This window comes from Hydra vulgaris, chromosome 02 (genome assembly GCF_038396675.1).
Source record: "Hydra vulgaris chromosome 02, alternate assembly HydraT2T_AEP".
In the NCBI taxonomy this organism is placed as follows: domain Eukaryota; kingdom Metazoa; phylum Cnidaria; class Hydrozoa; order Anthoathecata; family Hydridae; genus Hydra; species Hydra vulgaris.
Window position 1 is genome coordinate 62,011,134 of NC_088921.1, and position 17,086 is coordinate 62,028,219.

At 29.1% G+C, this 17,086-nt stretch overlaps 1 protein-coding gene across 1 annotated transcript in view; it reads left to right on the forward strand.

The window, feature by feature from the left end:
* The first annotated feature begins 11,857 nt into the window (after positions 1-11,857).
* Positions 11,858-17,086, forward strand: part of LOC100203942 (ras-related protein Rab-14) — a 30,766-nt gene continuing 25,537 nt past the window's right edge. The window contains exon 1 of the mRNA XM_065791629.1: positions 11,858-12,003. Coding sequence (XP_065647701.1) covers positions 11,952-12,003 — 52 coding nt within the window. The 5' untranslated portion in view covers positions 11,858-11,951. The remainder of the gene's footprint in view (positions 12,004-17,086) is intronic.

A 17,086-nucleotide genomic window follows, 5' to 3' on the forward strand; every position in this document is an offset into this window, starting at 1 on the left:
TTTTGAGTTAACGTTTTTAGCCAGAATAACCACAATATGTTGTGGTTATTCTGACAAAAATTAATATATGACTTGGCTGTGTAACAGCACACATTATTTGTTAACTGTTACATCAATTTAATTTAGCTATAGTTATTTATAAACGCATCATACTCTTCAAACCACTCAAAAAGATTATAAAAATAACCAGCAAAGATATTTGTATCTCAGAGGTAATTACAGAAGTTGATATAGATAGGTCTTTACTACAACTTGAACTTAAAACATTGTTAAAGTTTAATTGGAATGTCATTTATACGGTTGCGATAAAACAATGCGATAAATCCTTCTCAGTGAAAGACTGCTTGACACCGATGAACCATCACCGGTGACTAATAGCACCAAGAATGATTCAGCTCTACTTCGTAAGAAAAAGAAATCTAAATGAAAACGATCAAACTAATCTCTACGAAAAAATGTGTACATAGGAAGATGTGAGAAAGAATATTTTCAATTGCAAATGATATTAGTTTTTACACTAAACCGTTTGCTTAAATTGGACAGCAAACCCTTACAAGTCTTGGTTAGCAAACGCAAAACATTATTTTCACAGAGCTAGCCAAAAAGTTTTTATTATTTGCCGGTGGCAGTATACATAGTGCATGGCTATTTTAGGAAGTATGACATCTCTAATTATAACAACTGCTTATTTTTTTTACTCTTATAAAGTTTTATCTAATTCATAGATATTAGCATTATTTAGGCTCTTTCCGGTGCTCTGTAACAAGACCGTAACGAGTTCTGGGAGCACTTTAATAACTACATAAAAAAATGAAAATAATTATACCTAATTAAACAATCCGTTATGTATTTCATTAATTTTTTTTTTCTTTTGTTTACTCGATGCATTTGATTTTCATACGCTTCAACCTGGCTCGGGGCAAAATTAAGTTGTAATGCTCCGAATCAAAAATGCTTTTTATACAATCACATTTTAAATATGATTGTAAAGACTTTGATAAATAGCAACTATTTAAGGCAATCTCTAAATCATTGGGGTCTGGAAATAAGTTATTTAGTTTTTGTTGCGGCCGTTCTCTCATTGTTTTGCTCCATTAACATTTAAATGATATGATGTTAAGAAAAATAAGACGAAAATTAATTACTTTATTATTTTTATGACAATTTATTTCAAAAAATAAATTATTCCAATATTTTGACTAAATCGACTTTTAGTCAACTTAGTCGATTTTTAAAATATATTAGTCAATTTAAGTCGACTTTAGAAAATATATAAGTCGATTTAGTCGATAGTCGAATTATTTAATAATAGACCTTTTCGTAATTAAGCGGCAATTATGAATCACGTGGTACAATGTTTTTATTGGGAGGACAAAGTTGTAAACAAAACATTTTAAGAAAGCTTATTTGATTGTTTATTGTTTATTTAAATCAAATAGTTTATTTGAAAATACGTCGTGTTTTAACATACCACTTAAAAGTTATGAAGATTCATTAAATTTACCTGTCAGCCAGCTTGTTAGTTTTTTAACTGTTCGTGGGTTAAGAGTTTGTTGCCAGAGCAACTGCAATGGAATTAAATAAAGATGTTATTGAGACAGCAGGAGAAAAAACCTAAAGCTTTAGATTTAATTGACCCAAACTCTGTACCTACGGAAAACAGAAAAACTTCGCTAAGTGGCCTATTATAACTATGGGAAACATTTTTTCGTATATCCTGAAAAAAAAAACTTTAGTTCGGAATATATTGGCAAGTACAAGGACCAAAAAGCATTTTCATTTTTTGATAGTGGTTTTGTAGGCCCTATTATGCGCTTTAGTTTTAAAAAAGATATTTTTTTTGTATATTCTGAAGTTTGTGGTTCGCAAAAAATCAAGGAAAAAAGAAAACTTTGGGTTGCCTTTAGTAAGTGTGACATACTTTATGCTTGGTGTTCGTGCGTGGCTGGAGCTTTCAAAGCTTGCAACCATATTATATGCCACCCTTTATAAAGTGGAGTATGCTAACAACAAAGGTTGGTGTAATCCAACATGTACTGAACAAGCGTGTGTCTGGCATAAATCCTCTCAAAAAGATATTAAACCATGTTTAATAACTGACCCAGTTAGAAAAGAATAGCAAATAATGAAACAAATAGTATAAATAATAAGGAAAAAACACAAATGAAAGCATTGAAAGAAATTGGTCTAAGAATTGAAAGTTATTGTGACTTTAATGAACATTCAATTGAAACTTTTTATATATCCGAGCATTCTGCTGTAATATTCAAATCAAAAGTTAAAACATTTAATAAAAGTATTGAAAGTGCTCCTGATCCTGAGGAATTATCTTTTAAAATACTTTCTAACTATCCTAATGCCGATAAAACAACTTTATGCCAAATATTTTTATAAAAAATGGTATTGACAGATAAAACAATTAAATATAGAATTTAACACAAGAGATCAAGCCTTCTATCAAATGGGGACTGGAACATAAGCAAGATGCTATAAAAAAAATTCTTTACAGAGGATGTATCAAAACACACTGATTTGAAAGTTGAAAAATGTGGTCTCTTTATTTTTTATGAAAGACCCTATTTTGCTAGTTCACCAGACGGATTTATAGTATGCAAATGCCATGGAAGGGGTGTGTTTAGAAGTGAAATGAAGTGAAGTTTACAATTTTTAATAAGACAATTAAAGAGGGAGCTAGTGATTGTAACTTTTTTACAATAATAAATAATGAAATAGCATTGTATAAAAGTCATAAATATTACACTCAAATCAATTCCCAAATGGCAAATCACAAATTGCAAGTCAGTATATTTTATTGTTTGGACACTTAAGGACTTATATGTTGAGTTAGTCAAATTTGATCAAGAGCTCTGGGATAAGGTAAATAAAAGTTTAGATATTTTTTTCAAAACATGTGTTTCTCCAGCATTATTACTATTAGAACCTATAACATTCTCTGGAAAATGTGACAAGTTAATACTTAAAGAGCCGGAAATCAGTGCTAATTAATTTAAACAATATAGCAGTATTCAGTGTGAAATATGTTGCGCTTAGTTCCACTGTTCTTGGCAAAATTTAAAGGATGATTATGAATTATTAGTAGATCAAGACTGAGTTTGTTACATGTCTACTTTGTGTTAAGTTTTAAACTTCAATAGTATGTCTTTATATGTGTTATATGTTTATTTGAAATCAATCAGTACATTGAATTCTTTCTTATCAGTCATTACATTTAATCCCTTTTTCTAAAACATATGTTAGATTAATATAATCATTTTTTTAATTTTTTTTTTTTTTTTTTTGACAAAAAGTTGTATTTTTAAAAGATTTTACATTAAAAAAAAACTGGGTTGAAATTTTTAATCTAAAGTAAATAGACATGATTTTGAAAAAAGCAACTACTTCCAATTATTACTCTTTACATATCATTCAGCCCTAATTGATATAAGTTCATAATAATGACCTGGAGTTTAATTATAATGACCTATAGTTTAAACAGTAAGTAAACAGTAGTTTAAACAGAAAAAAAATTTAAATTTCTTATAATCTTTGAGGAACATTATATTGTTTTATAAAAACGTTATATTATATTATTAAAAAAATAAATATTCAGCAAACAAGTTTTTTTTATAAATGACTATTTAGAAACTAAAGGTTTTCTAAAGTTTGATATAGCAGCACATACACACAATATATTATTCATGATTGGAAGATATAATAATGGGTGTGTTTTTTATTTTTAAAATACGGAAGTGTTTTATCCTTTTTATTGCCTGCTCTACATAAATGCGTACTTAAAATTTTTCTTTTAACATTTGCATTCCTTTAGAAGCACTTGGAGGTATACAAAATGTACACCGTTTAAATGCAAGATATACTCAACATAATAATAAATAATAATAAAAAAAATTAATGCCCACTTAAGAGTTACATAAGAATAACCAAAGTTAAATTATACAAAATTGTTATTCAATCAACAAGAAAATAGATAAACAATCAAATAAACTTATTGCAAAAACACCCGCTTAATCAGTACAATTTAATTGTATGCTCACATCTTTTCTATTTTACTTGAAGATTTACCCAGAAGATTTTATTTAAATAATAAATATAATTTCTCTTAACTTATATTTAATTTTTATTAATGTGAGTAAATGCATATAACTTTTGAAATTTTATACCTAGTTCATTTTATCATTTACTTGTTTGTTTTTATGTTTATAAAAGGTTTGTTTACATTTTTGCTCTCCCGAGAATAACATTTCGTCACGTGGTTCATAATAGCCGCCTAATTTCGAAATTATTTATCGTAACAACATTACTAATTACATTTCGGAAAGTTATTGGTTTACCATTTATAGCGGCTTCTATTCATGACCCACTAAGTAACCGATAAGCAAAACTCTAAGGAACCGCCAGAAAATGCCTATATAGGTCTATTGAAAATCCACTCAAAACAATGTTTGCTGTGGTGGTTAGTCCCAATAAGGAGTTATAACAACAATAAGGAGTTATAACAACTACTAAGATACCTAACCTAAGCAGCAACTAAATCATATTCATTCTCAACGTTCAATCATTCGCAATAACATATTTTGCTATGTTATCTGACCGACTCCGAGCAACCTACAGAATTAATTCTTCGAACTCAATAGTAGCAACTTTAAAAACTTTACTTCAAAATAAACAATATTTTTCCAAAAAACCATTGCAGCAAAATAAACGATATTTTTTCAAGCAAAAATTGGATTCACTTTCGCGAGCTTTGGTAACTTATAATGCTTAATAAAAATTTGATTTATGATTGATGTAACAAAGCTAATGAGTTTTGTAGACGTATTAATGCGTGTTTTATGCATTATTATGTATTACCTTTTACGCTGTGTTGTATACAATTTATAGCATATACAAGTTTTAATGATATTATAACCAATATAACTAATTTCAACCATTCCACTGACAAATTAAAATGCTTTATGAACAACTTTTTTGGCTCAACGACAGCTTTCGTGCATCATAAAACAAACCTCTTTCTAGCGTTAAGGCTAACTATCTTATACATCACTTATTAGCTACTTAGCTATAAAAATAATTTTAATCAACTTACACTGCCTTAAACATTTTTTCCTTCTTTTCTTGTTTACAATTGTAAAATTAAACTAACTACATTAACAAAGAAATAAATGGGGTACTAAATCCTGTCAAATTGATACGAGTTATTGGTTTTTATAAAATCTGCATCATTCTCTGCTTTTGTCAAATATAAAGTTAGAATGGATGCTAAAATATTTAAAAAAAGTACTATGCAATGAACTAAACGAAGAAGAATATATATTGGAAAAAAATGCTATCAATTTATTTTGATAAAACTAAAATTCCAGAAGATTACTCACTTCAAGTTTTACTAGTTCTATCCGGAGTGTAAGCTTTCACAATAATAAAAGATACTTCATCATACGAAGGTGAAATCAAAACACTCGATAACTAATGTCAAAAACAATCAACAGCTATAATGATGAGCTACAGAGATGCTATTTTAACCAGAACAAAAGAGAATTAATTAAAAAATTTTATGAGCAATCTAAAACAAATTTTTTGAAAACGTCCAACAGTACTCCTAACAGCAAATCAAGAAGATATTTACTGTGTGACGCTTTTATTGCTGGAAATTAGCTTCTATTCGATAAGGACTCCTCGAAACTACATAAGGTAATCTCATGTTTCAGAAAAAACACAAATTTATTTTATGAAGAAAAAGTTTATCTAGTTTAGCAGGTTACCTCCATCAAATATAACAACAACAAAAAAATTATGTCGTCTTCTTTCCTCTGCTATTTATATTTATATTATGTTTTACAGCTTCAATAAAGTTATATGACAAAATAAAAAATAAAAAGTGTCCAGGTTAGACAAGTTCCAATTATGGTTTAGAAATACGAGCGTCTCCACTGTTTCGGGTGCCAAAGATGCATGTCGACGATTGAGCACATGCGCAGCAATCGAGAAAGCATATTACAATGGAACTGAAGTTGCATGTATGCAAATGCTCTTGTGTGCTAAAAAAGCATAATTATATCTTAATGCATAATTGTATTTTTAATCTTTCAGCTTTTGAAAGAGTTTTTCCGAGATTTAAACTCAAAAAATGTACCTAAATCAGAAACTCAAATAACTTTCCGAACTTTATATTGAATATTTTCAAAAACTTTGATAGTGATAAAGAAATCGTAACACGAACCTTAACAAACAAGGCCGCCGTGCGAAAAATTAGTTGAGCGCGGTACTACCAAGGACATAATGGGGATCGAACTTGGAACCTCTCGCTTATGAAGCAAGCCCTCGACCACTACTCCAATACCGCGTCTAGCAATTAATGGTTTTAAAGTGTAAAAATGAATGAAATGAGTTTTAAACAGAATGACTGTTACCCAAAACTACTACCCGAACAGTAACCAACTGTTGACAGCCTTATTGTCAACTATACCATCCAGGAGTTAAAAGAATGATACGTTATTTCAAAAACCGAAACTTACCCTACTTTGCTACTGAAATACAGTTGTGCAATTTTGTTTAACAACAACTGTTGCGGAGATAGATTAGAACCTATTTGTAGGTATTCGGTTATAAGACATGCTATCCATTATTAAATTCCTAAAACCCAACCTGCAACAAACTCAAACCGCGTATATACAAAACGCCAACTGGTTTTCTCATTAAGGCAACGAGAAATTGGAACGCTTATCTATGGTTTTTGTAGGGGCTTTACAATCCACCACAACTAATGAATATATCCTCGTGATAGTTAACAAGTACATGTGCTACTCATTTGCATTCCCTTCAGTACTACACTGTGATATGGTATCTTTTCAGTCTCTTTTCGTTGTTTGGTTCACCATTATCTATGCACACAAATCGTGGAAGGCAGTTTGTAATCATAAAACTCAAAATATTCCTAGAATAAAACGGTCTTATTAAAACCGGAATTACTACAAATACTCAAGAATATGAACGAGTAAATGAAAAAATATTAAAAGCTGTTACAATATTAAAAGCTGCTTTGGTACTGAAAACAGTAGGTCTATAAAATGATAGATGGGAGGTAGCATTGCAAACAACTCTATCCTCTGTAAAAGGACTTCTGTGTACTGCTATTAACGAAACACCCGAATGGGTGTTTCGTCAGTAGCAGAGTTAGGGTTAGGGTCCCTAGGGATCCTAACCCTAACCCTGACCCTAACCGTAAACGTTTCAATAATTGATATGGTTCTACCAAACTTCTAAACAGAACAGGATTTCATAATCCTATTCAGATGTCGTGGAGGTGTCTCGTTGACAGGAGTTTAACTATTAGAAGTGTTGCCTCACTTTGCACAGTGTTGCCTCACTTTGCACATATCAAATTTCAAAACTTCAAAATTGATATTGTTTCAGCAAAATATCTTGTTCCATTAAAAGATATAAATCCACCAATAGAACCAATCCAGCAACACTCCGATGACTCGAACAATGACGGTATTGTTATTAGCAACAGCATTTACAATTCTGGAATACCCTCATCATTTGATAGGAAATTCAATAATGGAAAGCATGTATTATAACCGAATACCTACAAATAGATTCTAATCTATTTTCACAACAATTATTGTTCAATAAAATCGCGCAACTGTTGTATGACATTTCTTCAACTATTGGAAAAGTTTAACATTAAAATATGTCTTTTGTTTTGTAATTTTTAATCTCTTTTTTAATTTTTCGCAACAATGGGAAACCTTCATGCAGTACTGCTTCCAAGCATTTTTTGTGATAAAGAAGCACTTTTGTTTATTATTTATTTTAAAGATTTTATATTATATAAATCATTTTAATATTTGTTTATTTCAATAAAAATTGATAGAAATTATTCAGTACAATTTTTATTATTTTATTATTCAATACAGTTTACAATTGAAATGGTTATTTTAGAAACACCATCAGTCATTTTTAGACAAAAATGATTAAAGCACGATATCGTGTTATCTGAGGTACATGTTTCTTTGAGAAATCATATTAGTTAGACCTTTCATTCAACGCCTTATAAAGTGTTGAAATGTCAGACATGTATATAACATGTATCTAACCTCAAAAATAGCTGAAGGCGTCTCCAAAATGACTCGTTCAATTAAAGTCAATTAATTGATATAGAAGATCCTACAATTAATTTTAATTTAATTAAAATTAATTGACTTTAGTTAAACGTTTAATCCTAAAATTAATTGTTATAGGAGATCCTATAAAGCCATCATAAATAAGTCTTGTAGTTGACGGAGTGACACTAATAAATTCAATTCCTGATATACTTGTGGCTTGGGTCTGGTCATCTGTTTACATTTATTAATTTATATATTAGGATTAAGGAATATAATTTCTCGCGGCCGTGGCGCAATGGTTAGAGCGCTTGCTTTAGAAGCAGGAGATCAAGGTTCAAAACGAACTCTGGACATATATTCGCGTCACGGTAAGGAAGGAGGCGTGAACTTCCTAGTTAAATGCACTTCCACGGTGCTTTGTGACAAGACCGTTAGGTCTTCTTGGGGCACGTAAATAACAAAATTTAAAAAAATAAATAAAATAATACAGAAATAAATCAATAAACTTTAAATCTTTTTATTAAATTGTAATCACTGACGGAATATTACTATTTGCAAAACAAAACTCGTGAAGTTAGATTAAGTATAATAATCATTAATAATAAACACGAAATGCCTTTAAAAATGCGTTTGGTGTTTGGCAGTTTGATAAAAATTATCAATTTAATTCCGATTTCTGGGAAATCAATTTTTGGTTTTACGGCTTGTCCCAACTTAGTTTGATTATCTGGATATTTATATTGGCTTCCAGAAAACCAAATTTTTTGATCTTTTAAAAAACCCAAATAATTTGGTTTCTAGATTTTTAAAATTGGTTAGCTTATTGGGACAAGCTGTAAAACTAAACTTGGTTGTTTAAAAAACCAATTTTTGTACGCGTGTAATATATAAAGAATAGGACGTGTAATTAAAAAGCCAAAGTATGTCAATGGCTACTTTCCTTCATAGGTTATTATATTATACGAAGTTATGCTATTACACCTCGCCGTAAAATTTTCTTTCAGACTATTGTATTTTAACATTTAAACTAACTCAGTAATTGACGTCACTTCCCGTCATTTAAAAAATACGGTTTGTTGAGCCGGACATATTTAATTATATACAATTAATACACTATTTATCGTCCCTTTTGTAGTTCTTTAATTGTGTTCAACATTATATGTGAAAAAAAGCCCAAATATTTAAAGAGACTTTTTTTATAACGGTTTACAACGTAAACTAATTACACCAACAAAAAATAAATGAAGGACTGAATTCTATCAAATTAATACGAGTTATTGTTTCTTTAAAATCTCTATATTATTGGAGAATTTTTTTTTGTTTGATTTTCTCTAGTTGTTCTTTTGATCATATTCTTTTTGTGTAAACAAGTAGTTGCAACTTTTTCCCGCCCTCGCTTTAGCGACCACATCTCACCCAAATAGTTACAAACTTTTGTTATGATGAATTGTTTTGATAAGTTTATATTTGGTTTCAGGATATCAAGTAAAAACTTAATTAGATTTTTCAAAGTTTTTAAATTTATGTTAATTCAATTTTATGTTTGTTTAATTTATTTGTGTTTAAGTCTATTTAAAAACCTCTGTTAATGGCTTATAACAGCATTCTGGGATCGTATAAGAAGATGCCATTTGTATTTAATGGCATTTAAACGGCTCGTAACTTTCGTCATAAACCTTATCAGCTACGAATTTAGCGAATAAGCTAGTTACAATAATATCTGTTATAGTTTTACGAAATTATGCATAAAGTTATGGAAACGAGAGATAAAGATTTCCATTAATAATACCAACCTTTTTATAGATGAATTATTTACCTTAAATTATAAACCGTATGTTATCATAAGCTAAGAAAAATTATTTTACATTTATAGCTGTAAAGTTCAATTAGTAATATACGAAACTTAAATTTTAGTTAAACCTAACTTTTAACATTTACAAATCATTATGAACGTGGCAAACGGTAACAAAACGATCTTACTGAATATTTGCATTATACAATACACCAGTAAAACATAACTATAAATCTGTATCAAGTTAAGCTAAATCAAATATAAATTATGTATAATATCATAATGCAAGTATTAAATAAAGTTTGTAATAACTGACATAACTGTTTTGTATTTTTCTATAGACAATTTTTTTAAATCAAATAGCTGATTTGTTTAGTCAACACCTATGTGTAGGGATTATGTATTAGTTTACATGTATAGTTGTTGTAAAACAGGATTTACTTTATCAAATTGATAATGTTTTTACTGTTCCATTTATGCCAAATGTTTATTGATGCTTCTCAACTTTATACCTGCTCTTAGACTTTTTAATCTGTATTTAGTCCTGTTTATTTAAAGGTTTTGGTGTTTAAGTAATATGGATACAGTTGATAAAATAAAAAAATGCATTGCTGACATAAATCTGTATTAATAATATTAGTGTGTGTGTGTGTATGTGTAAACAAACATATACACACAATTACACATTTAAATAGGCACAGCGCTAATATATTCTGCTTGCTTTAATTTTTAAAATAATGACTTTAATCCAGACTGTTTTTAAACGAAAATTTTTAGGTAGAATTGTAAAAAAACATGAGTATTTTACAATATTGCAATAAATGTTCTTCATTTGCAGATACTGCCTGCCCAAACTCTATATGTATTATAGAATAACATTGACTAGCAAATCTTACATATATATATATATATACATATATATATATATATATATATATATATATATATATATATATATATATATATATATATATATATATATATATATATACATATATATATATATATATAAATAAAACTAAACAGGCATCAAAAAATGAAATATTAATAAGTAAAAGTTAAATTAACACTTGTTTGCATAATTTTTGGACAGTTTTAATTATTTTAAGCACTACCACGTCATAAAAACTGTACTGGTATTACCAGTATAACTGTTGTATGGTAAAAGTTTGTCATAGTTTGTGACTGATTGGTAAGATTTTTATTCTCATCTCAAATTGTAGTTGTTTTTAAACATTAAATTATAAAATCAAAAATATTTGCAAAAATATCACAAAAAATATATTCAAATAAAAATATTTAATAGTTAAATTATAAAATCAAAAATATTTGCAAATATCACAAAAAATATATTTAAATAAAAATATTTAATAGTTGAACTGCCAAGTTGAATTGCAATAAATAATTATTTAATTTGATTAGTTTGAAAACCAAGTTTTAATTGCTAGCAGTTAAAAGTTACACAATTTTCAATAATTTTTGCATATATGTACCGAAGAATGATTTGGTTTATGATTAAATTTGGTTGGTGATTTAATTTTTGATTTAGTTGGTGATTTAAAGGAAATATTGCAACCATTATCAAGATGATAATTTTTATGTTTAATCAATGTACTGAAAATATTATTTCTTGAAAAGATTTTTTAAAATAAAATTTTAACTTAGCAGACAAGTAAGATAAAGTTGTGCATTTTTACTGTTGATAATGGATGCTTAATAATTGTTTATATTAAGATTTGCTAAAAAACTTTATGACTGCCTAAAATTATTAGACATGTTTTCATTTATTTTAAATAATTTGACAATATTTTAATTGTCACAGCTATCTTTTAATTATAGAGTAAATATTTCTATCTTTTAATTATAGATTAATTTATTTATCATTTCATTTTAAATTAATTGGCTTATAATACTATTGTAAATATTGATTGATTACTATATTATAAATATTTAGGTTTAAGAAGTAAGCTAAATAGTCTGTTTATTTGATACTTATTTCAAAACAAAGTTCTGTCATCAAGCAAAGAAGATCAAAGATGGCAGGAGGTCCTTATAACTACTCGTACATTTTTAAATACATTATTATTGGTATGTAATTGTTTTTCCATTTTTATTTTTAAAGAGTTTTAAAGCTATTTTATTTGGGTGCTTTTGAAAATTTTTTAAAGCAGTTTATTAAATTTTATTCTATTCAATTAAATTTATTAGATTAAATTTAGTTGAATGTATACTAAGCATAAAAATAAAGAAAATTTCTTTATTGTTATGCTCAGGAAGAGACAGATTAAGACTTTTTGAGGCCCAGGGCTATTTTAAAGCAAAGTTTAAAATAGCCCCAGGCCCCAATTAATCTTAATCCGTCACTGGCTCCTTTTATTGTCATTAATAAAAAAATTTGTTTTCAGAGTTTCTTTTTAAAAATCATTTATTTTGAATCAGGGCCACCCAAAACTGTGGGGCCTGGGCTATAGACCCTAGCACTGGGTATAGGTTATTTTAGATTTAAATTATGAAAATATCATTAGAAATTAAACCCTAATTTTTTTACTTAGAAATCAAAATCTAGTTTAAATGGATGGCACTAATGTTATTATAATCAAATCTTTTTATACTGCCCTACTGTTGATTAAATAAATTTTTCTTGGTCAAAGTTATACAGGCTAAAGAGACAGAGTTTAAAGATTAGGAGTTAAAAAATTAAGGCCATAGTCCAGAGATTCTAGGCCAAAACCAAAAGGTTCAAGAAATCATTTTCTTGAACTTGAACTTGAAAAATGAGTTCCCAAATGATATTAGTTGTTAGCATCAACTGTCCAGTATATTAAATATATATCAGCATTAACTATTATTATATAGCCTATAAATCTTTAATTTAATGCATTAAAAACATCAAAGTTTCAAATCCATATGACAGTCTACAAATCTTTTTCAATTACTTATATCTTTTATTACATTTAAGAAAACTATTTTTGAATAAAATCTGGTGCATTGATTTGATCAAGATAGTTTGTCAGTTATTGAGTGGGATTTGGCAAAATTGGTAAATCATAGTTTGCAATCATGTTGTTTACAAATGGTTAAAAATGAAAAATATGTACTCGGTGTAGTTAAAGCAGTTTTAAAATATTATAGCGTCTGTATGATATTTTGTTGACTACGACATATTTCCGTTAAATGAGCATGTCTATAAATTATGAAAAGACGAAAAAAGTTAAAATGATAAATTTTGCAGTATCATAAAATATAAATGTTTATAGCGAAAAAACCCAGACCGAAGATTCATCTTTGAAAAAAAAATTTCCTAAAATCTCAATCGCTTGCCCAAATTTGAATAAGATTTTAAACAAATACTTTTTTTTGGTAAAATGAACATTTTGGTTTAATAACATGATCTGTTCTGATCATTAATGGCAATTTTTCTTAATTATAAGCTCTTTCTTGGCGGAACTCTAGTATTTTTAGTGAAAATTGATAGAAATATTGTATTTTGACAACTTTATATAGTTAATGGACATCAGAACCGATTAGAACTAGGATCTATAGTAAATTAAAGCACTTTTTCAAAAGATTTTAACTAAATTCATGTTAACGCTGATGAGCGAAAGTGATCTAAAGATTCTAAAATGGTGTTCTTTAGATTCACTATTAGGGGTAGTAAAAAGGTTTTGAAAATTATATAAAGAGAAGAGAAGTTTCTTTAAATATTTAATAAACCTAAAGTAAAAAAATTATACAATCTTAAGTTCTTGTTTGAAAGAAATACGCTGATAAAACCATGCTAATTCCAAAAAAAAAAGAATTAGAATAATTTATAAATTGCCTTAACTACACTGAGTATGTAATTTTTTCATGATCTCATAAATTTTTGAGTTAAAATTAAGTTTTAGCTCTAAATTTTATTTAAAAAACCTTTTATAAGAAAGTTGTTGTATCCAAATTTGATGATTGATAATGAATTTTTTTCAATTACTTATATCTTTAATTTTAAATCATTAAGGAAGGCAATTAAATTATTGTTTATTAGTATAAAGTTGAAGTTATAAATAAAATTATCATAGTTTTATAATAAATGCAGCATTAATACTAACCATGCTTGCAAAGAACATAATTAAATAAAAATTATCAAACTATCAAATCATATCCCTCTCGCAAGTTAAATGTTACCTTAAAGGGACTACCTATTTCCAAGACAAGTTGTATATATTGTACATATACCAAGGAAAACTAAGTTTGTAGTTTTAGTCAAAACTCATATTCTCCATTTTAAAGACTTAAAATTCTGACTACAATGGAGCAGGCAAATTTTTTTTAAACTACAAAATTAGTTTTTCTTGGTATACATTAATTATTTTGTTTTCAAAAAAATTTAGTCTAAACATTTTTATTAATATTCCCTTTAATATAAATACTTGTCTCTGTACTTAAGGATCTCTTTAAATTACACTTCTTATCCATTATTCAAATTAAAATTGATCCTATTTATAATCATACCAATTCCTAATCCTGTGTAAGAGTTATATAAAATAATAGTACATTTGAATATTTCATTTTTAACAGTTTATATAGTGATGCAGAGGTGTACTCATGGTCGCCCAACGGTACCAGGCGACTGAGTTTTGTGACGGGCAACTTAAAATTTTCCTTTGATGCAATAAACTCGCCTGAAAAGACGACTATTAATTTTTATCATCTAGTTGTTTTTTTTTAATTCTACAAAAAAGTAACTAAAGTAATTTCTTTAAAAACTTTTAAAATATTAATAGTTTTTAAGCTCCTGTAACCAGGCTTGCGGAGCCGCCCAATTTTTTTCACGGCTCCGGCTCCCAGCAAACATTCAGCTTCGGTTCCTCATAACGTAAATAGAAGAATAAGATTTAAATGTATACCTTGTTGTCTATTCATAAATTTTTTAATGAATGAAAAGTCCCTTTCATATATTGAAGAAACAGTCCCTTTCATTGCGTACTTGCAAATTTATGCCTTTGCCTGGTCATTTCTACAAAATTTTTTCAACAAACTTTTTTAGCATCAAATTCCAAATTTGAAACGTTTTCTCTTTTTTTTTCTGTCAATACACACTCAAAAGTCAAATGTACTCTTTATTCATTTGAAGAAAAAACATGCTATCAATCAAATCCAATTCCATATGACTTCTTTGGTCCGGAGTCAGAAATTTTAGGCCAGAAAACACCCGCTCCACGCTGACTTGCGTCATAGGAAGAGCAGAAGCAATCTGGCATGCTTTATGGATCAACTCGGGAAACAGCTTTATTCCGTCCAAAACAGTTTCGCACTTCGAATTTCCATCATCCTTTTCTTCATGATCTGTTGAGCAAGCTTTGGCAAACTTTGAATAGCCTCTCGGAATTCTTTTTCCTCCAATCGTTTATGACTAACAATGTCTTGGCTGCACTGCTCGCTTTTTTGCTTCCAAGCACGTTCCATTCAAATTCAAATCTTTTTTCTGGCACTCATTTCCTCGGATTCCTCTTCATTTTCCAAACCCCTTCCAGTACTCTCGCTAGAGTCATTTCCATGACGACCAATTCCATTCCCCTCGATTTCGAACTTCTTTTGCTTATTGAGCTTTTTCTGGATATTCCACAGAGTGTCTTTAACAATCAACTGAAATATTGTAAAGCATTTTTAATGTTTTTAAATTTCAAACAAATTATAATCTATCATATTCTTGCAGTGAGGAAAGTAGAATCTCAAAAAGTAAAGTTAAATGAAACAGTATTTTGAATTTCATTAAAAGTACGTAACTTCAAATTCCAATTTTCGTTTAAAAAAATAATAGATTAAAAACTGAGATAAAAACCTGTTGCTCTTCTTCAAGAAGGCATTGATATTGCACATCTACAAAGACAGCAGCACAAAAAAAGGGATTATCGAACAAAAGTGATTCCCGATGCACCATTGAATCTCTGATACTCTTCCCAAAATCAGACATCTTGAATTCACCAGAAACTAGCTCCTCTTTCAGAATTTCCCAAATGTATACAAAGTTCCCAGGCGTGAGATCCTGACTCTGGAATTATTGAGTTGCGACTGCCGGTTTCTCGAGGATTTTTGCAAGTTCCTCTATTTGCTTCCACTCGTAATTTAGAAGCGTAAAGTCACAGGTTTTAAATTCCGCTTCCAGTGCATTCAGGACATCTCAAGAAGTCGGTTGAGCATGTGGACCATCTGGTTGCATTTTTGATTATTGCAACCTGTAAATTTGAGCAATTTTTTTTTAAATTTGAATGTTTTCAACATTCAAAAACGCATAATTGACAAATGTTAAATTCAAACTCAAGTTCAAATTCTTAGTAATATTCATTTAAACATTTTTATTTATTGCAATTTGCGATTATATTGTAAATACCTTTTTAGTTTTTTGTTGTTTGCAAAATTCATTTGCTTTCGACGTTCGACAAGCTTTTGCTACATCTCGAGCTTTGCCAACCAGAGACTTAATGCCTCGTTTTTCCAAGCCGTCTTTAACAGCCAGCTGTAAGGTGTGAGCACCACAACATTGCAGATTAACGGTGTTCATGTTTTTCGATATTACGTTGAAGTAAGGCCTCTCCTGTTCAAACACATTGTCGTCATCAGTGATATTAGCATCCGGCAGATCACCTTCAATTTCAACCTCAAGTTCTTCTTCGATTTTGACGCCAGCAAGTTCTTCAGCAGACTCGTCAGTGACATCACCTGCTTCATCTGTCTTTCCAAAGTCTCCAACCATTTTCACCATGTTCGATCTGTTATCTGTTGTAATTCCGAGGACATTTTCTTTCCTGATGCCATACGATTCCAGCATGCCTTCAAGAGATTCTTGAATTTCTTTCGCCTTGTGTCTAGCATGATTGTCAACTGCTGCCAAAGTTTTGAGAGTGATTTCGCTATCCATGAAGAACTGCACATTGGCGCCAAGAAAGCTTCGATTATGTCTTGAAGCTTCGTCGACTTTCAGAAAAACCAGCTTTCCCTGTAGATTGGTTTTTAACTCAGCCTGCTTTTGTTGAGCCAAAGCCATGATTTGACTTCAAGCAGAATCCCGGTTGACTTTCAAGCCAAAATGTTTTGCCAAATCGCCAGTCAAAATCTTGATTCCTTCACTGCTAAATAGGTTAAAGGGAACGCCGTTTTGAAGAATCATCATGTTCATGCCTTTCTTGAAGTC